The sequence below is a fragment of the Amia ocellicauda genome, chromosome 13, assembly GCF_036373705.1.
Source record: "Amia ocellicauda isolate fAmiCal2 chromosome 13, fAmiCal2.hap1, whole genome shotgun sequence".
In the NCBI taxonomy this organism is placed as follows: Eukaryota; Metazoa; Chordata; class Actinopteri; order Amiiformes; family Amiidae; genus Amia; species Amia ocellicauda.
This window is the reverse complement of record NC_089862.1, coordinates 5,603,238-5,627,423: the sequence shown is the minus strand read 5'-3', so window position 1 is coordinate 5,627,423 and position 24,186 is coordinate 5,603,238. Positions and strand designations below refer to the sequence as shown.

At 36.9% G+C, this 24,186-nt stretch overlaps 1 protein-coding gene across 1 annotated transcript in view; it reads left to right on the top strand.

Annotated features, from left to right (window-relative positions):
• The window catches only part of ctnna2 (catenin (cadherin-associated protein), alpha 2), a 467,074-nt gene that overhangs the window by 14,678 nt on the left and 428,210 nt on the right, over nt 1-24,186 (top strand). Inside the window, exon 2 of the mRNA XM_066719775.1 lies at nt 16,833-16,939. Within this exon, the coding sequence (XP_066575872.1) occupies nt 16,838-16,939 (102 nt within the window). The 5' untranslated portion in view covers nt 16,833-16,837. The remainder of the gene's footprint in view (nt 1-16,832; nt 16,940-24,186) is intronic.

The following is a 24,186-nucleotide window of genomic DNA, read 5'->3' as shown; positions in this document are numbered from 1 at the left end:
AGTGGTAAGATTTTATTTTGGTTTGTACACTACATGTGCATTCTCATTTATCTTCATTTTGAGCTGGGTCATTTGATACCAACACATTTTCCACCCTGTAAAGTAGAAAATATATTTAGGGTATAATCAGTATGTTTGGCAAGTTTTCCTCTAGAAAACAAAACAATAAAAAAAAAAAACAATATACATAAATAAGCAAGAAAACTTAGGCTAAAGCAATATAAATAATACATAAATAAATAGTTCAGTTTTCCATTATCTTTAAGTGTAATTCTAATTATTTTGCCAAATAAATGGTTAAGAACATGTATGGTGTTACTTGAGGATACACTTTTTTGTACACCCTTTGGTCACTGTGTGCTCAATTGTTGCTTGCTTTTAATACTTTTGGTTACTTATGTTTGTCCCTTCGCAGCATGCAGGCCTTTTAAAAACCATACAGATGTAAACTTGTGGTTATTCATCATTCTCAAGTGAGATTCATATTGTGACTGATTAGGTGACCAATTAAGCTGTAGCCTAAGTCAGTGGTTCCCAAACTGTGGGGCGCGCCCCTCTGGGTGTGCGCAAGACCCTTTATGGGGGGCGCGGGGAAAGAGCTGAACGGGTAAAACGTGAAGGGGATCTGACAACCGTTGATTGCCGCCTCGCTGAAATCGTATTGGATAATCTTATTTCATTTGCATCAACCTATCTCTATGAAACGACTTTTTCCACACTTACACACATTAAAAACAAACTGTACTGTCCCGACTAATAAGAGTGTAAATCATTCCTCGGTTATTGGATTATTCCATATCCAGTCATGGCCAATCAGAATAGAGGATTGTCAGATAGCAGTGTCTGTGAAAGCCGCTAATTGGTAGTTTCAGAGCAAAATACACAGCATGTGAGGTGATAATTACGGTAAAATAAATACATAAGAATAACTTGCAGCTCCAAAATATAAATGAGCTCGCCAGGACTCTGCTACAATATTTTGGAAACGCATTAACATAGAAATATATATATAATTAGGGATGAGATCAAATAGTCAAGAATATATATAAAATGGGTAAAATCGTTCTAAATGGAAAGAGGGCGTTACTGTATCTTCAAGCTCATCCGTCTCATTAATTTGAGTGAGCAGCACTAGATGGAGTAAGAATAGGTTCATGCATAGAGATTCTTATGTAAATGACCAAATAAAATTGTGAAAAGTGAAATGCAAACAAGTATTAAAGTGTATTCATCCTTGTTAAGCAGTAGGGCATTCAAAAAAATAAATGTTAAGATAAATATGACCATGTGACACATGGGGAGGGGAGGGGGGCATGAGCTGTGACTCAAATGTTTTTTTGGGGGCGCCACACAGAAAGTTTGGGAACCGCTGGGCTAAGTCAACCAAAATGATCGTTTTAAGGTCCAGAAGATAATTAGTTAATATCCTACATAGTAATGCACTCCAATCCATGGACAAAATAATAAAAACTGCACAGTTTTTACCTGGAACTTGGCAGACTGCAAAACATTCACATATTGAATTCTAATAGACAAAAAACATTATAGCTAGATCAGAATAACACAGTATATATTTGAAGTAAATGTTGATTAGTCCAGCAATTAAACCCGAAGCTCCTGTATACAATGCTGTATTCCCTTGTATACCAATTAACATTTAATATAGACTGCATTAAAACCATGAGCTCATATATACCCCTTTATAAGAGTAGCAGCTGTGCAGGAAAATATAGACATGCTCTGAGTGTATACCATTAGTGCATGGTGATGACACTCTCTGATAAATTATGTTTGAAAAATGCAGTGAAATTTATGGTCAATATTTAATAGGAAGTTCAAAGGAAACTGTAACTCTGAAGATATAACTGATACTGACAAATTATCCCACAGATAACTATCCCAGAGAGCACTGTTTTTAGGTCACGTCATACTTTTAACTGCCAGTGTGTGCACCAATATACATTATATACAGTCAGCTCTCGTTATACCGGCTGGTAAAAACCATGGCCAAAACTGGCGGTATAGCGGGATAGATCTGGTGACTGCGAAGGCCATAGCATATGATTCACATCATTTTCATACTGATCAAACCAGTCAGTGAGCCCTCGTGGCCTGTGGACGGGGGCATTGTCATCCTGGAAGAGACCACTCCCATCAGGATAGAAATGTGTCACCATAGGATAAAGTGATCACTTTGTCATGATTTTCAGTGACCCTTCCCTCTAAGGGGACAAGTGGACCCAAACCATGCCAGGAAAATGTCCCCCACAGCATAACAGAGCCTCTGGACCCCCTCACTGTAGCGGTCAAGCAGTCAGGCCTGTCCTGTTCTCTTGGTGTTGCCACACATGTACTCGCCCACTTGTCCAGAACACAAGCCAGTTGAGCGTCTTTGTGACTGAAGCTCCTGCCATTCGTGTCCCAATAATGACCCTCTTTCAAAGTCACTTAGATCCTTTCCTCTTGCCATCTTGATCCAAAATTAAGGTCAACTGGGCCTGCTCAGCATTTGTATACATGCCACAGAGCATGATGGGATGTTAATTGCTTAATTGTATCATGCAGTTCACCTGTTTGGAGGCATCTGCATTCGTTATGTTCCTCCACTCATTAATGTTTTTCCTTTAATTTGTCACCCGTCTGTGTGTATCTATATTGTGATGGAGTTTTTGTCTTCTCACATATGTGTAGGGCTTTAGGACAATGGTGAGCAGGTGGCTAGTCGCTGTTTTGGCTCTGGATTGAGCCGGCATGGGGACCAGCTTCCGAACAGCACTTTCAGGTGTTCCTCGATAAGGACAAAGGCTTGGCTATAAGCAGTGCCAGAGCTCAGCTGGAGTGAGACTATTAGAAGTCTGCAGAAAGAAAACAACCTGATCTTATGTTGGTTAATTACTTTGGAACAGATTTATGACTTAAAATCTGAATTGCTTCTGAATTGGACAGCTACTTTTGGATATGTATTGTTTTTGTTTTATTATTTCTGTTTCCTATAGGGTAGATGGTTAGTCTCACCCTGTACAGTTAAGACCCAGATGGCCTTGTAGGGCTTCAAGCAGAGCTACGTTTTTCTTTGTTTATTTGTGTATTTGTGCTGCTTGGTTGAATTATAAGTAATTATCACAGGCTACTGCATTTCCATGTCTTGAGTAATGGAAGGTCGGTGCATGGGCTTTGAGTTTGGGTCACAGCCAATCTGACCCCATTTCATATTGACACTGCCTCTCATAACCTACACGTATAGATATAGGGTTGATATATAGATGTTTGTGTGTTTTTGTTTTTAAGGTGGGAGATTTCTATGGAACATTTGACATATAGTATTGGAATCCCCATTAGCTTAACTCCATGGCCTGAACCCCCAGTAATTTACTAGAATGAGCCAGTGTTAAATAAACTTTTATAAGATATCAGGCTCTCAGATATTCACATTTTTAGGAGAATTGATTCTCCACTTTGGAATTTGAATCGATTCTGCTCCACTGATCCTGAAGGTGGTATTTCAATGCATTCTCCATTCACAAAGCAGTTTAATCTCTTTTCCTCAAATTAATTCAAATTGCACACTCACTGATCCTAATTTAAATAAATGACCATGGGTGATAGATATCTTTTCCTGTGTATTGGCTGAACACATTCTTCTTTGTTCTCCTGTGAAGACTAGCTTGTGTCAAATAGAGGTCCAGTCATGGCGACTGCTAATAGTAAAACAAAAACACCACTGACAGATGTCAAAGGAAGAAATGGACATCAGCATATCAGCATACTGTTTGCTGGAATAACCAACTTAGTCCAACAACGATCCATCCTTCCTGCTTTATGTCTGGCCCATTGTCATGCACTTATTTCTTTCAATGACGTCACATACTCTTGTTTGCACTCTAACCAATTTGTCTATTAAAACCTTGGGAAACATGGTAACCTATTGGTAGAGAGTTGATGGTTTTGACTTTGTGTAAGTCGTACTGATTGGATCAATTTATGACTTTTGAATGCCTTAATTCTTTAAGGCATCGAAAGCAGGAATAGAAAGCTTCCTTATAATCAGTTAATCCTGTGCTTTAATGGCATCTCATACACATGTGAACTTTGAATTACTTGGCATACTACTTGCAGATGGTACAAGGTGTTCAATCAATTTAGCTAGAACTGGAATGGTCCCTGGTCACTGCCTTGCTGAGAACCTGCATTGTTCATTTCTCATTTTAGAGTTGGTAGTAAATTTGGTTATTCTCTGCTCTCAAGGTCGATTTCCTGTAAGGCTAAAATGAATTATTATTACTCTGTGAATTCAATTAGTTGGGCGACTCAGTCATTCCTTATTGCATGACCAAATTTGTAGGCAGTAAGCTCATCCATTTGCTCCATTCCATTTTGTGGAAGTGATGTCTCCTATTAGAATCTTAAAATACCAATTTCCCTTTCCATGTATACTCTGCACTTTTTTTATAGAAATTGTCTACTGCTTCAGTAAAGTTGCTTGATGGTGGAGTGTACACTTGAATGTGTACTTCTTTGTGGAATTTGTTTTTAAGTTTGAACATAATAGAAGTACTTTCTGTGTCTGAGATGCTGTTCTTGAATGTTTTATGAAGAGGGAATTTGGATACCTTCTCTTCTTTTGGTGTTTGTGTATTTCTCTGGTACTAAAATAGTTTTCCAGTCTGGAGGTCCAGTAGTCTGTCTCCTCTCTTACTAACTTCAGTTAATTTCTATATATTCGATCATATTTTTCAAGTACTTCTCCACAGAAAGAGTTCTACTGTTATCAGGTATTCATAGCAACCTCTGCCTTCATGAACTATCTAGCCACTGCTTTTGGAATTGAAGACCACATTTAGCTTGTGATTGTGGCAAGTTATTCCACATTAGTCAAGGCTCTTGGACTCAAGGAAGGAATTCCAGTTGATGTAAAACAATGCATTTTAAAAGATGGCTGATTATTACATTGTGCATTTAAAATTGAAGTGAGCTACATGATATGCACAGAATTGAGGTATCACTGCACATAAATGTAATGTGCCGGAATGTTTGGTTTACTATACGTCCACGTTTGTCTGTGCTCATAATAGTTTGTTCACAGGATTTTATGTATTCAGCTTTGATTTAGATTTTCTGTCTGTTGCATCATACGTTTTGAAAATACTATTTTTTTCTAAGAGATAATGACAAGTCTTGGTAGGCTTCCCACTTGAAGGATTCTTTTGGCAACTTATGAAAAACAACAACAACACAAAACAAAAGGCAAGAAATTAGCTTGTTATTCACAACATTCAGAAGAGAGTTCCAGAAACCTTTTTTTTCTTTAGACCGTGAACCCCAGGCTGGGAAAAGGAGCCTGCATTTTTTTTATGGGTTGATAAACACATTGATTGGTTCTTTAAACTGGTTATTATTTTGCTTATGTTCAATAATAAACATTGATGCACAAAAGCTAATGGTTTCTTGTGCTGTTAGTGCAGGAAAAAATGAGATAAGATTGTTTTCATGAGAAAAATATGTATTGGTAAGGGATGTATTGGTGCCTAAATTAAACATTTGAGATTACTTTTTCAGTGTATTCTGCTGGAGGACACTGAATTCAAAATAGGAGAATCAGTGATCAGGTGGCCTCGAATACCGCATCTCCCCACTTTAGAATTGCAAATTCTCAGTTACAAAAAACACAAATATGCACCATAGGGAGAGAGAAAATAATTAGGCCTACTCCATTCCTCAGCCACAGACATATTGATAATGACCCAGGCTTTGCTTTTGCTTTTCTTCTAGCAGTCAGAGGATACATCTTGGAAAGAAGTCTTGTTGTCTATGATCCAGAATGTAAAAAGAGCTTTGCTGTGGATTTGAGAATTACAACTTGTTACAGAAAAAAATACGGGTATGTGATTTAAACAGCGGTAGCAGCACATTGGGCAATGCTATATTGTATTCTTAGAAACTTATGCAAATGTTGCACATATTTTAGAAAATATTGAATGTCCCTATTGCATTTAATTAGAATATGACATATCCATGCACAACGTAGCTCACCCACCAAATCTTAAATATTAAATCAGCACTAAATCGTTTTACACCATTTTCTGTTTCTGATGAGGTTTGCACTGCTATACATTAAAATGAAAAGTTATTTTTCAAAGTATCTTTTATGAATTTAAGAATTATAACTCATGAAAGCAAGCAGAATATCGTCTCTGTTTTTTAATATCTATAATTCAAGGAGATTCAAGCCATTGATTTACCAGCTAATGGACGCACTGCCAAGAGGCACCAGGCCCCTTGTGGTGATGTTCTGATTGAAATCAGACACAAAAGAGAGGAAATAATTCCTTTTAATCTACAAACACCATTTCCCAAAGCATGAAACGCACCTTGGGGCTCTTAGGTACAATGCTTTATCTTTGAATTGATGACAAGATTAGCCGTCTAAAAGCCTTATATATATTTAACTTTCTGTTGAATTACATTAAGAGCAGATTTCCCTTATCATTAAAACCAGACACAGTCTACAGTCTATACATGCATATCTTATTATTTCAAATTGGTACGAGAGGAAGACCTAATTTTGTTTTCGATGATACATACGGGCATATTAGTGTATCACCCCGTGCAAACCAGACACTCGGAGTGAACTGTTTGATTTGAAACATCCAGCAGTGTAGTTGAATACTGAACGTTTCAGATTACCTTTAGTTTGATTTTCTAGCAAACATTTCGTATTTTAAGTGAAAAGCATTCTTATTTCAACTTTTGTCATGATAAATGGTCTAAAAGAAATTACTAGGGAAAGTGCCAGATAAGTATTGATTCTACAAATTCAAATTTAATTCCTAATAATATGATATCCCTGGAGGATAAGAATTAAAGCCAAAGCAGAATTGAATCTTCCCTATTGAAATTTGCCTAGAGCTGATTTAAGGCCTGGCAACAGCAATTCTTTGGAGTAAGTGGGGCCCAGTGAAATCATCTGCAGGTTTTCAGACCCACTCATACCTCCGTTCGCAATTTCGTATTTTGTCTCTGTCATGCGGTGTCATCTTCATCTGAAACCTAATTTTTGTATTTGTGCCACTAAGTTTCACTTGCAGCTATTGGAGGGTGACTTGTCAAGCATGGTCAAATCAAACCACAATGTTAAACCATTTAAACAAAACAAGTCGTCTCTTTGCAAAAATAATATTGATTCATATGTTAATAGTTCCATTCGAAAAGTAGCCTGTTCTCGGTATTAGTCGTACTTTTTATTTAATTGATCCTATTATGCCAAGACTTAAATGTCACTTTAATTTAAGGCTTTTAAATAGGGAATATTATACCCATTTTGCATCCACTCTGTAACAAAACAGTGCTACCGATGAACCTATTACTTTTTTTGGTACCTTGTTAAGCATGTTTTCTGCCAATCACTCTGTATAGATCCAGTGCATCAGCTGATTAGAATATTCCAGAGGCAGGGGTTAGAACCTGCCATTGTGTTTTTGATTTATTTACTTACTCATAAGTTGCCAGCAACATACTACACAACCTATTCCAGACAGTTCATTAGAATGTGTGGATTTTCATGGGTGAGCTGTGGTCAGGTGATATTGGAAACATTGATTAACCTGGGTGTATGTAGCAGCTGGCCTAATCAGGTATTCAGGGAGAGCAGGAACACAGGGCTGGAATTTTAGAGGACACAGATATTGTCCTGCTTTTATTTAGATTTCTGAGCTTCTTATTTTGCTAGGACCTCTACCTTGTGTTGTCCTTGCCTGTGACTTAACAGACCAATGAGATGATCTGCTGTATATTATTAATATGCAGGATGTGCACCCCTCTTCACCTTTGCTTTCTCTCGTGCTAAGCAGATAGTTATTTTTCTTTCTTTCTGCAAAAGTTATCAGTGACCTGTTCGGCATTTTGGACACAGCAGATTCAGCTTTTGAATGAACTTGAATGGTACATCTTTTATTTTATGGTTATAATAATGTAGAAACACTGAAGGATTAATGTAGGGCGTTACTGAGGTACTGCATACATTCAGATCATCTTGAGTTTTGTTTTTTGGAATTTCACATGGATGTTTAGTTGTGTACATTAAGGATGCAAATTTCTTGAAAACCATAAATCTGGTAGGTTTGCAACAGATTCTGATTCTGTGCTCATTTGACTAAGTAAAATACTTAATTTCATCACTTAATTTCTTTTAAACTGATACTGAGGTGGCATTAACTTAAAGAGCAGGCCTGTTACATGAAAGAACTTGATATTACAGGAGCAGCCTGGGAGCTCAGCAGGGGGGCATGATGCTTATCCTCTTTCTGCTTTGGTGTTTGTTAAAAAAAACAAAAAAAGGAATACAGCTTTTCAATCCTTATCCTTTAGAATGAGAACTTAAAAGATGAGAATCAGCACTTTTATTCATGAATTGCGGTGTCCTTGAAAAAGTGTCTGGCACAGGGTTCTAGAGTGTGACATCCTTTTTTCTCTATCTGAAGTTCATTTATAAAGTTAACAAGATGAGACACAAGTAGGTAAATGTCTAGTTCAAGAATACCTACTGTTTTAGGACAAACATGGCCCCATTAAGCAACAAGTAAATCTGCCTGCATCCTTCCCTGGTTGATTAATCAGATTTTTTATTTACTTTAACCTTCCTGTGGCTGCTGCTTTGCTTATAAAACAGTGTACCTTATGAAGAGGAGACATCATGTATACTATGTCATCCCTTAGGAAGAGATTTCAAATTGAGGTCCTGTCTCCCTGGCAGATTGAGATCCCTTAACACTGCGGAGACACAGCTGGAGCACTGACTGTTACTAGTTCTTAACTCCCCAAAGAGGTTACATTTCTTGATAATATGCCACTATAGCAGATTATGTTAGAGGGCACTGAACAAGACTTAAATAGGTAATGTGACAGACAGATGCTTGATGTGAACATGAAGTCCTTCTCTCCCCAACTGGGGATGTTGTAAAATTGCACATACAGGGTTCTGCAGTCCTCAGTCCAGTTTTACAGGGAGGTACTATTTTTCACTGCTTAAGCAGGCAAGCTTTAACTGCTGTGGAGAATTTATAAACCCTCAGTAGAATTTACAGACGGGTGACAAATTAAAGGAAAAACCTGAATAAATAAGTGGAGGAACTTAATGAATGCAGATTCCCCCAAACAGGTGTACTGCATGATACAATTAAGCAATTAACATCCTATCATGCTCTGTACCATGTATACAAATGCTGAGCAGGTCCAGTTGACCTTGATTTTGGATCAAGATGGCAAGAGGAAAGGATCTAAGTGACTTTGAAAGAGGGGTCATTATTGGGCCACGAATGGCAGGAGCTTCAGTCACAAAGACGCTAAACTGGATAGTGTTCTGGACAAGTGGGTCCACTTGTCCCCTTAGAGGGAAGGAGTGACTGCAAATCATGACAGAGTTATCACCTTTATCCTATGGTGAAACATTTCTATCCTGATGGGAGTGGTCTCTTCAAGGATGACAATGTCTCAATCCACAGGGCACGAGGGCTCACTGAATGGTCTAATGAGTATGACAATGATGTGAATCATATGCTATGGCCTTCGCAGTCACCAGATCTCAACCCAATTGAACACGTATGGGAGATTTTGGACCGAAGTGTTAGACAGCACTCTCCACCACCATCATCCAAACCTCAAATGAGGGAATATCTTTTGGAAGAAAGCATTGCATTGAAGCATTGAAGCTGTTCTGGCAGCTCGACACCTTACTGAGACACTTTAAGTTGGTTTTTCCTTTAATTTGTCAGTCTGTATCTATCTGTCTTAAATACGGCAATAAATGAGAATAAAAATAAAAATCCAGCAGTACTGCCAATTTGTCATTTTTGTAAGTTTTCTTTTGAAATGTGTTGCATATCTTTGAGAAAAGGGTGCATATCATTACTATATTAAAGATGCAGGGAAGTATATTAAGTGGTTGTTTAAAACAGAACAGGGTATTTAGCATTCTTGCACCTGGGCACACATAATGATATGACTACTGGCACAATTTTTTTGAGACTTAATTAGAGAAAATTAAGTGCCGCTGCCAAAATGCTGATGTTGACAGAACTGGCGAAAGTGACAAAATTCATCAGGCAACAATGAACAAATGAAAACAAAAATGGAACATTTTAAGTAAGTTAATTAATGAATTAATTAGTGAGAGAACATCCTGCGTGTATTGCAAAAATCATTCAGGCTATATATGCTAACAGGATTCCATTAAAAAATATAATTGTAAGCGGTTTGTCCTATTAGTGCCCCATACAGTATATGGCATAGGCTCTTGGAAACCTTTGCTAGTCAGATACAGCTGCATGTTCGTGCTGGAGCGTCCCACGGAAATTGTAATTTTCCTGTTCTCTGCCTTCAGCTCACAGCACACGCAAAAAAGGTCAACAGGTCAACATCATTTTCAGTGCTAATTTAAAATAATAGTTTATAGACGCTCACTAGACTGTAATAAAGTAGAATTCAATAATGAATTAATTAATTGTGCTTAGGAAAAAGGTGTGACTTCTATCACATTCTCAACTGCAGTTCCAGGTTCCTGGTGTGTTGGACCACTGTATATAGAGTAATTTTGACATGCAATTAAGGGAAATGTACCTTGTGACAGTGAAAACAAACATCCCATACTTTAAAAACTGTACCTCACTGCCATGTGTTTTGTAACAGCAGCAGAGAAGTAGGGAGTATATGTAGATCTATGTTTCTATTTAAAGATGGTGATTTTAAGTGGAGGGGAAAAAATCTGTCTCCAGTGATTTGATTTATTGTGTCGTTTCCCCATATTCTATCAAGTACTTCTGACATTGCAGTTTAGTAACCTAATACTGGAAATGCATGTCAAGGTAAAATGTAAGAGTTATGAAATATACAAAATACTGCATTCTGCTCATTAGGGATGTAGAAAAAATGTCAAGCTGTGCTGTCCCTCCCTTATTAGCACAGAAGACATTTTTCATATTTTCAAGAATCTTATAGTTGTAATACTAATAAAGAATGCAGGCATTGTTGTGTGTATTCCTATATTGTTAGTGCAAACGGGCACAGGTTTAGTTTTCAAAGAGGATGCAGTTTGTGGAATCAGATTTTCATTTTTAACATGAGCAAAAGGGTTCACAGTTTCAATAATCAGGATTAAACCTGAGGAAGGCTTAGGAAGGTAGAGGCATGTTTTTTGTATGTGATATGATGCAATAGTTTAAGTGTATGTTGTCTATTCTAAATGAAATGCTGGTTAGGACAGTGGCCAGAGATATTGGAGAAGATTTGCAGGGTCTGCCAGTGCAGTGATAGAAATAGATGTACACAGAAACCATAATTTTTCAAATGACAAAATGCTTTTAAGATTATGCATTGCTACAGAATTGCTTTGAACTGTAATTGCTATAACATAGATTCTCTTTTCTAAGGTAATTCTGTAAATCAGTCTATTCACTGTCAGGATATTATGCAATCTGCTTAAGTAGTTTTTCTTGTTTCCTGTAGGCTGTGTTCAGTATTTCAGATATGCAGTTTATTTTTACTAAATGAGCACATATAGTATGTATGTGAAATATTAAGAAAGGATTGCCTTTCAACTAGTCTACACTGTGACATATTAAGAAAGGATTTCCTTTCAACTAGTCTACACTCTAATGCTATTGATGTTAGCAGTCAGTGAGGTCCAGCAAAGATGCAGATTGGGCCAGGGCTACCTCTTCTCACTTTGCTAGTTTTTGTAAGTAAAATGTTTACATGTTGAGACCCATTTCAGTATATAGCCTACTAATACAATACTGACGTTACTTTTAATGACGGTTTTACGAACTCATGTAAATAAATATATTTATGTATTGTTATTGTTGAAATCTTCTTTTAAGAGATTTATTTCTGTCCTTACATCATCTCTGACAGAAATTAGCCAATGCTCTGCTTTTCCAGTTTTGCTGTTTGGAGTGGCCTATGTGCTCTGCTAAGGTCATGACTGTAATAATTAAAACCATTTCGTTTTAGGGGAGTATAATATTAAATTAAATTAGCTTTTTAGAAGCTATATTATAAAGTGTCTTCCTTAGATGCAATTATCATTCTGTGGAGGATATCTGGGCAAAATATAAGTAATGTGATCCAGACACAAATGCACTTGAAAAAATTATATACGTAACCAGATCTGCTTAACTGGACATATTTGAATGAATGTGTAGGCTGAATTAACATTTCAACAATGGTACTTCAGTGTATTCAAAGTACACATCCTTCTTCCCAGTTCTCTGTTTAAGAAGAGAATACATATTTCTACAATGCACTGTTTGCGCTGTGATGATGTCTTTTGCGAACCTGTTTTCTTTGTTAAAAAATACTTTTATTTTCTCAGATGCTGTGTTTCACTGTCATAACCTTATTTGTGATGATCATAAAATCATTGTAATATAATTTAACAGTGGCAAGTACAATTTGAAATGTTTTATCATTTATAATTTACAAGTAATTATGCTTTCTATTATGGAAGTTGATTGAGCATCTGGTAACTTACACTCCCATACTACTTTCAGGTGTCTAAATATCTCTAATTGCAGAAATGTTTCAGGGTTCACGTATAGATTGCTTACTGAAATATTTGAAGAGAATCTGCAATCTTCATTCATTGCACTGCAACCAATAATTACGTCACTATAATCATGTTGTAATTTTTGACGAAAGGCAAACAATGTAAACAAAGTAAAATCAGCAACACAGGGAGGTTAGAAAGATAATTCAAAGCGTGTGCTGAAATATTATGCGTCTGTATTTTCTGGTGGTAGTAATCATGGCTGGGGAATGATTGTACTAGTTAACTTTTAATACAGGATTTCTTTCTTCTTCTCGGGATACTCACCTGGGGTTTATGGCTGCTATCCTGTTGTTTGAAAATTGAACTAATTACAGCTTGACAACAATAACTTGGCCTTTCAGGCAAAGGAAATGGGGATTAAATAAAGATGCATACAGATGGTTTGAATTGTATTGTATTTCCTTTATTATTCAAATCACTGAACTATAAACAATGAAACCCACAATTGCAGTTTTGGTCATTCTAAAGTTGTATGGCTCTTTGTTTTTCTAAACACTGCTGTGAGCTAGAAATAGTATTGAAGCTCCTGACACTCCAAGCTTTCCGATTTATTGGCTGTAACCACAGTTTCCTTGTTAGTATTAAGATTCTGTTTGCTTCTCACGTTATTATTATTATTATTATTATTATTATTATTTTTGAAAGAATATTGTGTTTTTTAAGAGGGCGGTACCTAATGTCCCTCAAAAAGCCATTGACAACATTCTCATTCTTCCAAAATGTGATAAGGCAAACTAACACTACAGGATATTAAAACAAACAAGCAAATAGAGGTGTTAAACTTGATAGCTTATTGGAAAGTCAGAGTTGTCAAAAGCCCTTTCTAAACATGACAGCTTGAAATGTCATAGTATAACAATAGTGCCTTGCTTTCAGAGAACATTGGCAGCATTGGTTTGAGGAATGCTTGTGGTGCCAAACTACAGCCTTTATCCTCACATTTTAAAACCTTTTTCAAACTCTCCATTCAGATTAAATGATCAGTCTTCGCCTCCTTGTTTGAATGAAACGGCCTGTCCTTCATCTGCCACTTGTCAGAGATTGTGTAGCCTTTTGCCATACATGCTGTTGTAATTGCAATGTAGGTGTATTTGCAAATAATGTGCCCCTCTCCTTAGGTATGTAAATGTAGCTGTTAGTATGGTTGCCGAGTTATTTTTTAAACGTACAATGTTCCGTCATCAAGCTTGTATTTTCCCTTAGTAGGCTTGGATTTATTAAGATTTGCAATGGAAATATTGCAATTGGAGCATTTTTAAGGCTAAAGAACTTGTTTTCAATAGTATTTTATTCATTATTTTAAGTCCAGTATTCATCTATGTTTTTATTTTTTAATTTTAGATTATTGTAGTATAGTGTGTGTGTGTGGGGGGGGGGGGTTGCTTTTTTTATATAAAGATTCTTACAAGTTGACCAAATAAGCACAACACCTTTTTCTGATTAACAACCCTTGAATTTATGGTATAGCCTACATGAATATTTAAAAATGGCACCTACTAAATCTCCATGAAAGTTTTATTTCTTCTATATTTAGGAGCACTTGGGTACAAAGCTCTTATGTATTTACCTCAGATGCTGTTTTAACTGGGTCCAAATAGTTCTCCCACCATGTTTTCCAGACAGCTGAAGCATACCGCCCCCCCCGGCTACATACAAGAGCTGATTAGCTTGCCATCTCCATAGCAACCTTACCCCCTTCTGCCGCATTCAAATCAACATGACATAAACATACAGGGCTGCATTATCAAGAGTGCAATTTATTTTAGACGTAATGCAATGAATTTGTCAGTACTCACACTGTTTACTAACTTTTAGGTGTGTGGTCTGCTGGTATGTATTTGTTTAAATAATAGATTTGAATTTGTTTTTGAAAGAATCTTTTCAGTCTGACAGTTAACTAGTCTTTCTTTGAACTCTAGGTGAAAAAATATGGACAGTAACCCAACTGTCTTCCCTTTCAGTACAGTCTAAGCTATCTTTGTGTGCAAATTAGTTTTCATTGTTCATTCTCGCAGTGCTCCCTTTTCAAAATCTCTCTCTGTTTGTTTCTTCCAAGTTGATCACTGTTTTAGTGGAGGAAAAATAATTCTGGCAGAAATTGTGAACAGAAGAGCCTTTAAAATGAACACAAAGAAAACCCCTTGGGAGCAATTACACAAAAAGGCCCACTTTTAACAAACCCTTCTCAATTGCACAGTCTTTATTTAGGTTTAGAAATACTAGGAATCAATTCTCAGTAAACAGCAGTTTTAATTTCCTCTTCTTTCTTACAAGCGCTTGATACTTTGTAGTGATGGCCAAAAACAAAGAAAAGACATGCACTGCAATTATAGGGGCAATGCATTCTGTAGGAATTGACATTTTTATGGCTTACTTTGGGAGCGGGGTTTTTATTTTCAGTACTACATCCAAGTGCAGAGGTTGAGAGAGTATCTCTAATTTAGTATCTCTGATCTCTCAGTATGAGTCTGCTGCAGGATATGTATTACAGTAGCTGTTTGCTTGGCAAGTGCAGGGTGTTGCTCTAGCTGTTCTTTCTGGGTTTTTGTCTGTGTCTAGTGTCTGAAGGCAGGGATTATGTGGGGATTAAGACCTTCATGTCAGAGGTAGGCAGTCCAAAAAAACATAAACCAAAAACATACTAACACAAAGAGTAAGTTTGTTTTAACTTGGAACCAAAGATTTACTTGGATTGCGAGAACCAATCCTCAGTGCTCAAGAGATACTATCTAGAACTCCTACAAATATCTCTCTGCGAATTGTATAATATGAATTAGTGGACGATGCAGACCTTGTACATTTTTCGGATGTTTGTAGGATTTAGCTTAGCTCAAGGGGTATTCACTTGACTTTAATGGGCACCTGCTGCTTTTTCATCTCTGTCTGACCCGTCAACATGAAAATATACTGAATATTTACATTTATTTACTAGGCCTAGATCATTCGTAAAAAGAATAACAAAAACTAGGTATCACAATCACAATTTCAGCTTAATCTGTATAAGGGATGGCCCAGTCTAAATTATGGGGAATGTTTCTGTATTTCTATATAGTGTCTTTTATTTCTGCACACATTATCATTGACTGTGTGGCTGTATGATGGAAATGTAATCTTGCCAGTTTTCTTGGAACGTGCACATGACATGTCCCTCAGACTTGTTTAAAGTGTCAAGTTTAAATCGATAAAATTTTAATCCAACAGCCCTCAGACCTAAGGAGGAGAGAGGGACTGATTCATGCTCATGTGTTCTCGCTCACATTTGCTGTCAGTCAGCCACAGCAGATTGATTCCGTACATTTAAATAAATATATTCTATTCATTTCTAGTATTTTATTTTGTTTTTTTTTGTTTAATGTTTAGTACAGAGTGACTAAGATCTTGTGACAGTCACTGACTGATATAAGCTCATCTATACACAGACAGGGATCCACTTTCACTTGCACACACACACACACATTTGTTTCAATCATTATATTTCAGTTGTTGATGTTTAATTGTACCATTTGTAGTTTTAAGACACTTGGTTTGTAGTTTACCTTTTTTTTTTATCCGTAAGTGCACACACGGTTCTATACTAAGGAATACAAGTGACAACCAGCTTTGAAATAGAATGGTTAAACGTTATATTCAACATAATGTAAATAGAACCAGGTTTAAACAAACTCATTCTTTTTTCTTTATTTTTGAGAGATGGGGGTATTGCCGCTGCAGGCTATATGTAAAGCAGTATTCTAAATTGCCCAACATCATCCTCCTTTGGGGTGCATTAAAAGGTTTAGGGAGTAGATTATATCCAGAAAGGATTAGTATTTTAATGGTGAATTTCTACTATGAAAAAAATAAAAATAACACAAATACAATAGTATATTTTCTAAACTGTAATTTTGAGCTTGAAAAAGTAGTCTGTCCCCATTTTTTTAATACTGTCTTTTGCATTTTTCATCTGTGAATAATGCATTAAATGTGAATCTGTTTCCCTGCATCGCGACATATGCAAACATTCACGACTCAGGATTTGCTTTATTGGACAGCTGTGTCATACAGCAACTCTGCTAATGCCTTCCATGATGTTACATGTTTACTAATCGGCCTTTCAACTTATCTTTATGGCAAATAAAGTACAGCTTTTAAGAGCTTTGGAAACACAAAGTTATGGGTTTTGCTAGAGAGATTTATGTACAGGCTCTTTCTTCTGCCAAACTCACAATGCTGCATTCCTTTGTTTCTGTAGCAATCATGACGACTGCAACATCACCTATCCTGCTCAAATGGGATCCCAAGAGTCTTGAGATACGAACTCTAACAGTGGAGCGGTTACTGGAGCCTCTGGTCACACAGGTAGGAATATAACTTGGGGTTTTCTTCACAGCACTGCTAGAACATGTCTTAATGTGTGTCTTTAGGTCCCCAGTGACCAATTAAGTTTACATTTTGAAAAGCAAGCCTTCAGTTTCAGAGATGCTCAAAATCAGACAATTTTGTAGTGGACTCTGTAAATGCTATAGCCTGAGCAATGATGAGTTATTTGTGTTTTCCACATGTGTGAAATGATACTTATATCCCATTTCATGCCTATTCTTAAGTCTTATCACTGGTTTCCTGGGATTTTCATAACTGATTGCCTGCTGCGTTTACTTAATTCACAGCTTTTGTGGGTTTCATACCTTTGTTCTGTCAGGTTCCAGCTGGTGTTGAGTTTATACACATAAAGAATATGTAATGCCTTGTTGTTGCAATAATGAAATTCTATGTCAAAAGCTCCTGAAATCTGTAGTGTTCTTTTAATTTAATGACATTCAGAGTCATTGATCAAGCTTTTTCATCCATTTCTCACTGTCAACACTGGCACTGTCAATGAGAGCACATGTAGGACACGTTGAGAGGCTACAGCAACTTAATTGCAAAAAACTCTTATGATTTTTAAGTTCCCCATTGGTTTTTTAATACCATACTAAATTTCTAAATGTGAACTGGTAAAATAATGGTGTTAAATTGAACTTATAAATAAATAGCCTCCTGTAACAGTGTTATTCAATACAATTTAGTTCAAATCTTAATGATACTCTTGTTTTTAAAGCTTTCTACATAATGATATCTTCCCCAATGATGTGGTTGAAGCTGAAAATTTGGGAACATTTAAAAATAGACTGGATAGTATCAATGATATTTCAATATAATTTCTAACGAATCAATGAAGAGAGATTTAATAAGCTTGTTCTATTAAAAACAATTCCTTACCTTTACCTTTTGTGTGCAGTTAACCAGTGCTTTGTGGAGTTGGGTGTATGCTTTGGATCATTATCATGCTGGAATGTCCTTTTGCGGCCAAGCTTGAGCTTCTTGGCAGAGGGAACCGGGTTTTTGATCCAACATTTTGTAGTTCATGATTCCCTCTATCTTAAGTACTCCAGGACTTGTAGCTGCAAAACCAGCCCAGAACATTTTTCACAGTGTGTTTGTTTTTATGCCAAGCATGTCCAAAAAGCTCAACTTCAGATTCTTCTGACCATGAGACCTAATTCCAATTGTCATGCAGATGTAGTATGGGAAATTGGTGTCACCTCATTTTGTGGTATGCCCTCAGAAGATGTTTCTTCTTTGAAACACATTCTTCCCATGAAGGCCACATTCTTGCAGGCAAAGTTGGATGGTAGTTTTCAACACATTGTATCCTGAAGATGCCAGTTTGTCTTTGAGATCTCTGACTGTTACCATTTTATACCCTAGGGCAGGGATGGCAAACCTGTGGCACACGTGCCCAGAGTGGCATGCATAGCTGTATAGGTTGCACGCCAAGTGAGTGACTATCTGCGTTTTTTTTTTTTTTTTGCCTGCCCGCCCCTCAATTGTCTAAACTGATTGGCACTTTGGAAAACCAGTCAGTATGTTTGGTAGTGACAGCACCGGCCCGAAGTAATTGAGCAGCACTCATGTTATGTTATGAATATTATGTTTTGGGTAGGGTTCTTGTGCGCAGATTTTTGCAGTTATGCGCAGAACTGCAGAATCCTCTGCTCCCATTGGTGGAGCTGCTGGAAGAATCTGAGGGACTTTGTTTTGGGGGTAGATTGTGATTTTAATGGGGGTTTTAAATTAACTTTAGCATTATAATCCTCAAACTTAATGTGTGATGAAATGTGATTCATGCATTTTACTGCACTGTAGCAATACTGCAACATTTAAATGATGTATTCATTGTATGATGCACTTATTTTTTATTCTTTAATGTTGTGACATGCTTTAGCATGGTGTTCCGCTATACACAATTAAGATTGATTTATTTAATTTGAATGAGGATTAAAAATTCACATTGTCCAAAATAAAAATGGACATATTCTAAAAATTATCGAGCTAGTGAATTGCTATTACTATTGCAATATTGCATATTTATAATATTTTTTGTGAAGAATATGTGCCTCGCTTCATATTCTGCAGCAGAAGTCCCACTAGCAGACTGCAGCTGCACTTGCTTTACAGACTACAGAGGGATGAGGGGGTGGGTTCAAGGTGGGGGGAGGTTGGCACTGGATGCAGGTGGTGGGTGGGATGGTTCTATCTGTCCATAGTTTAGATTTTTCTGTATTGCGGTTTGTTTTGTTGGCATGTTTGCTTAATAACTTAATTACAACAAAACACAATACATATTGGTTATACAAATTGCTGTTTAGCCCCTGTATAAACTTTTATATCCCTAATTTATCATTGGCACCCTTTGGCACATGGCAAAGTATACAAACCAGACTTTGGGCACTCCATTCAAGAAAGGCTTGCCATCCCTGCACTAGGGAAATGGGGAAACCTTTGCATGTCTCTGTGTAGTTCCAGAATCTTTCATTGAACTTCCAAAGAGCAGAATGTTGTAGATTTGATTTTGTTGGATTTGATTTAAAGGAATACTTATTTTGATTTCTGGAATTAAATTAATTATTCATGATGAATGTGACTTTGCTCTGTGCAATGCTAATAAGATCACAGTATCACATTTGTAGGCATTTTTTCAGCAGGACACTTTATCCAATCCGTAGAGCCTTCTTTTTTTGGGCAGTTTGTTTCCTATTTATTCAGGGGTGTGAATACATCTGCAGGGCACTCTGGAATAGTCAGAAGTGAAACTATCAACCTCCTCAACTTTTTGTTGCACATTTTAAAGCTTTGATCAAAAGTCTCTCACTCTCTCACAGAATTGAAGCTTTATGTTTGTCTACTGGGCTTCCCATCAGAGACCTTCATGGTGCATAAGATAAAAGGCTCTTATGTTAGCAGCCATGAGTACTGTGTCCAAGGCAGGGCAAGGATTTGTATTATGTGCATGAACAGCGGAAGGACATGTCTGTGTGCTTAAGCATTCGTGCTGAAGCGTCATGCTGTCTGAGGCAATCTTGCAGAGCAGAGGCTGGAGGAGAATCTGACCATGGACAGCTCCAGTTTCCGCTGGGGTGAAGTCTGACTCCACTTCCTGCTCTGAACTTGCAGTGCAGTGTAGAGCTGCAAGAGCCAGGCAACTGTACTCTCCTTTCATGACTGGAGGCACTTCTAACATGAACACAATCTCTTCACATGTAACCTCAGGGACAGGAAACTAACCATGTTATAACCATAAAAAAATACAAAATATCAAATGAGTTTTGAGTTTCTGAAAAGCACAATTCTAGGATAAAAGGAAAACATAAATAAAAGCCTGCCTCTTTCATGTATTCTGCACAGCTTAATCCACATTAATGTTATTTTAGACACTATTGAATGTACACTTTGATGAAACATTATTCTGATAAATACATTTTCTGTTGTGTATTGATTTCTTTTTAACCTTTATAATGTGATCGTTTTTCATAGTGAAAGGAATTGTCTTTAAAAAAAAAAAATTGAATATCATATTTACTCTCATTGTGCTTCCTGTTTTGAATTTCCTCCTGTTTTAAATGTCTGTCTGAGTCTTCATTTGCATTGTTTGAGAAACTTTTAAAATGTCATTATGTTTCAGGAACCATAACAAAAGACATACTTTCTGACTGGCTGAAAAATGTATTGCAGGGTATTTAGTTGAGTGTGAAATTGATAAAGAAAAAACCTGTGCTATGCACGTAAACACAGTAATGTGACAAGCTGTATAGCAAATCCAATGTGTAGGTACTGTATGCTATAAATTAGAGTTAAAAATATTTACAGTGGGGTTTTTAAAGCTCCTTTATTAATGTAGTAGTTATCCTGCTACTGCGTGATTTATGATACCTAATCAGAACTAAATTGAACCCTCTCCTACAATATGTAACACACCGATCAATAGTACATTTACAGTGTATTAAAATAGTAGGCTATATTTGGGGGGGAAATAACAAATTCCTTGGGAAAGGGCATGATATGTAGAAGCTGGAGAAAAACCAACAAAGTAAATAACTGAAAAAAAAATGAAAAAAATTAAATGCATATTTGCAGTGGAAAGCAAACATAAACAGTGTGTGCCAAAATCCAACCAAACAGAAAAGAAATGTGTGTTGAAGCTTAAAGTGATGGACTATTGCTTTAGTATTGATTGTTATGCTACCTTATTGTAAAGTCAATGTTTATGTTTTTATAGTTGTTGTTACTGAGTCCTACTAATTAGGCAGAGTGAAGTGATAATCATACTGCAGCCAGCGTCTCTGCCATGCTTGCTGGTTGCTTTGCATTTGTTGACATGCAGGCCGATTGCTGTGTCAGCCCCTTTCAGATGATCGTTAGCTTCAGGTGACATCTGTCACGCTCCCTTAGCAGTTGTTTCTCAGCAGATGCTGTCCAGGTTGACAAAGGTCTCTTACATACAGACGTGATATTTCCAGACAGTTTGCTGTCCTTGACATGCCGCACTGCCACTGGCTGCTCCGACTCCCGTATAGAAGCTTGTACTGATCTTGCTTACCGATCTGCAGATTTCACCGTTCTCAGTTTTTGGCATGACAGGTTTGTGAACATAGTACTGAAACCAGGCCCCGGTGAAGGCATGCTCAGAAGTTAAACTACAGTCAACATTTACCTTTGTTTTTGTTTTTCTCTTGATTGTTCCATTATAGCCATGTTGTGCAAGAAAAAAAAGGCTGTACAGTCCTTGTTTTCCAAATAGTTAGTTTCGAGAATCAAGGTATCATTATACTATTACGTTTATCTTTCTATAAGTAATAACTTCAGTAATAATAATAATAATAAATACCTGAGTCCTTCAGTGCACAGGTTGTGATTTATTAAATAATTTCATATCAATGGATGGATTGATTTTAATAAGTTTCTCAGATTCAAGATGTCCAATAGACATATGTAGTAGGTAAATTGAATTTCCTGGACTTGCTTGACTAAAGTAATGGTGACCTGGCCATGAGGGCGCGGCCATCAGAACCTCCGAGCTAGATGGAATCAGCCAAGATGTAAAAGCAGTGTGTGGAGTGGAGGAGGGATGCAAAGAGATGAATGCTGGGAAAGTGCATGTGTTGCTGGATACTTATGCTTAGGAGGGCAGAAGTCAGGCGTGAGACTGGGGGTTGTCTTCCTTCCGAACCTCAGCTTATAAACTCCATTAAGTGACGAGAAAAAAAAAAGTGATATATTTTGCGGCTCCTCTCTATATCCCCAGATGAGTAATGGCATGGAATACAAAAAACTGTTGAAAAAATAAAATGTATAGCAGTTGTATGTGCAGTCAAGTAGATGGAAATAGAAAATAATTTAACCCACAGAAGACAGTGATTGATATTATAGCACATGTACAATGTGAGCTGACTTCAGGTTTACTTTTTATTGTGCAGTGTAATGGGAAAAGCAGACTTGTTTGCTTACCAAATGAGACAACTGTCAGTAAGACTGTCAGCTTGACAGAAGAGTGTGTTTTCTTTTTCTTTAGTTTGAAGGAAATGAATAAAACCAGAAAGCCAGCAGGAAAACCGGCAAACATTTTAAATCGCAGGTGAGTATCAAAGCCCTCTTTAGCTGAGGCACAATGTGTAATTACAGCTGAGAGCTGAGTGCCAGAGCAGCGGCAGGTGACTGACAATTGATCAGTGAAATAAATTCCATCTCTTTGCTGAATGTAGACTATTTTTCATCATGGTTTGTGAGACTCCTAGGGGTGTACTTCTTTTAAATGTGTCTGCAGGAAGCCTTATTAAAGTTAAATGTGGGTCTAATTAAAATCAAACCTATTTTCTATCTAAACTAAAGGAAAAATTATCCAAATATGAATCTGAGCAGGAAAGCTTATTTGATTCCAAACAAGTAGCCTGCTTTGAGGGAAACTACATAATCCATTTGTCAAAAACTTAAAAAATAAATAAATATACACGTCAAGAGGAATAACAGTGGATATGTTTCACCTGCATTTTACATCCATTCTTCTCGTGTAACTCTTTAATAGGATGTCATGTTGAGTTACCAAAGAAGAAGAAACATATATTGGTAAAATATTCAAAGTTACCCTTCACAGATAAAAAAAAAAAAAAAACATTGTGAGGGAAATTGCAAGGACTTTCAATGTTTTAATTAATGAGAATAGATCACAATCAACGGATGCACAGCATTTGGTAGCTATCATGTCAGGAGAGGCATAAAAATGGAAAGCATGGGCGAAATTGGACCGATTATTTAAAAGTTCAAAAACGTATCCTTCCCTAACCAGCATGTAGATTTCAATTCCATAATACATTTCTCCATATCTCCAAAGCGAAACATAAAGAGGCATCTTTGAGAAGATGGTATGATGAGGAGATTTGCTGCTTGAAAGCCTTTTTAGAGATGAGGAAAATTACAAGGACATCTAGAATGGGCACTAAGCCATGACGATTTGTACAAAGATCATTGGATACAGTGTTACAGAAACACAAGACTGTCTGAATCAGCTTCCCTTAGGAGATTGAGCACTAGAAGATAACAAAAGAAGGTTAAAATGTTATAAACATAAATTAATACACAGAATCACGAAGGGTAAGGAATTCCTCAAGGCCATGCAGTACCCTCAAAAAGACAACTGGTTGGTGAAGTGTATATTTATATATTTTCAGGTGAGCCAATCATCTTGACTGCCAGTGTCTTAACATCGTCTTCACCTAGCAGTAACCTTTGTCGATCCACTGTTCCCTAAAGGGTTTCTCAAGAACCTTCTACCAACTTCAGCAGATACAAATTGCTCCTCTAATCTACTTGATTTATTTCTTGCCATCCTCAATGGGCACTTCTTGGTAGCCTTTTGTCTCCTGGGATCCAATCGAGTACTCTGGTTTGCCCCATTTTTATTTTTTATTTGTGTATTTGTGTTAATCCAAGCTTACTTGGTATACATTTCATGTTTCTTTGGGTTGTCGATAGTTCTTGTATAGTTTGTATTTTGGGTACAGGTTATGCTTCCATATGTTAAAACATACAGCATGCATTGGTTGGCAATTTTACTTTTAAACAATAAAAGTACTTTTCCCTTTAGAATCCTAATTCAATTTGCGAAAGCCTTGCAGCCAATTTTGGTTCTGTTTATTTCAGACATCTGTTTTTAGCCGATGATATCAGCTGACCCAAATACACATAATCGTCACCAGTTACAGTATCTGGATAATTTAATCCAGGATAATATG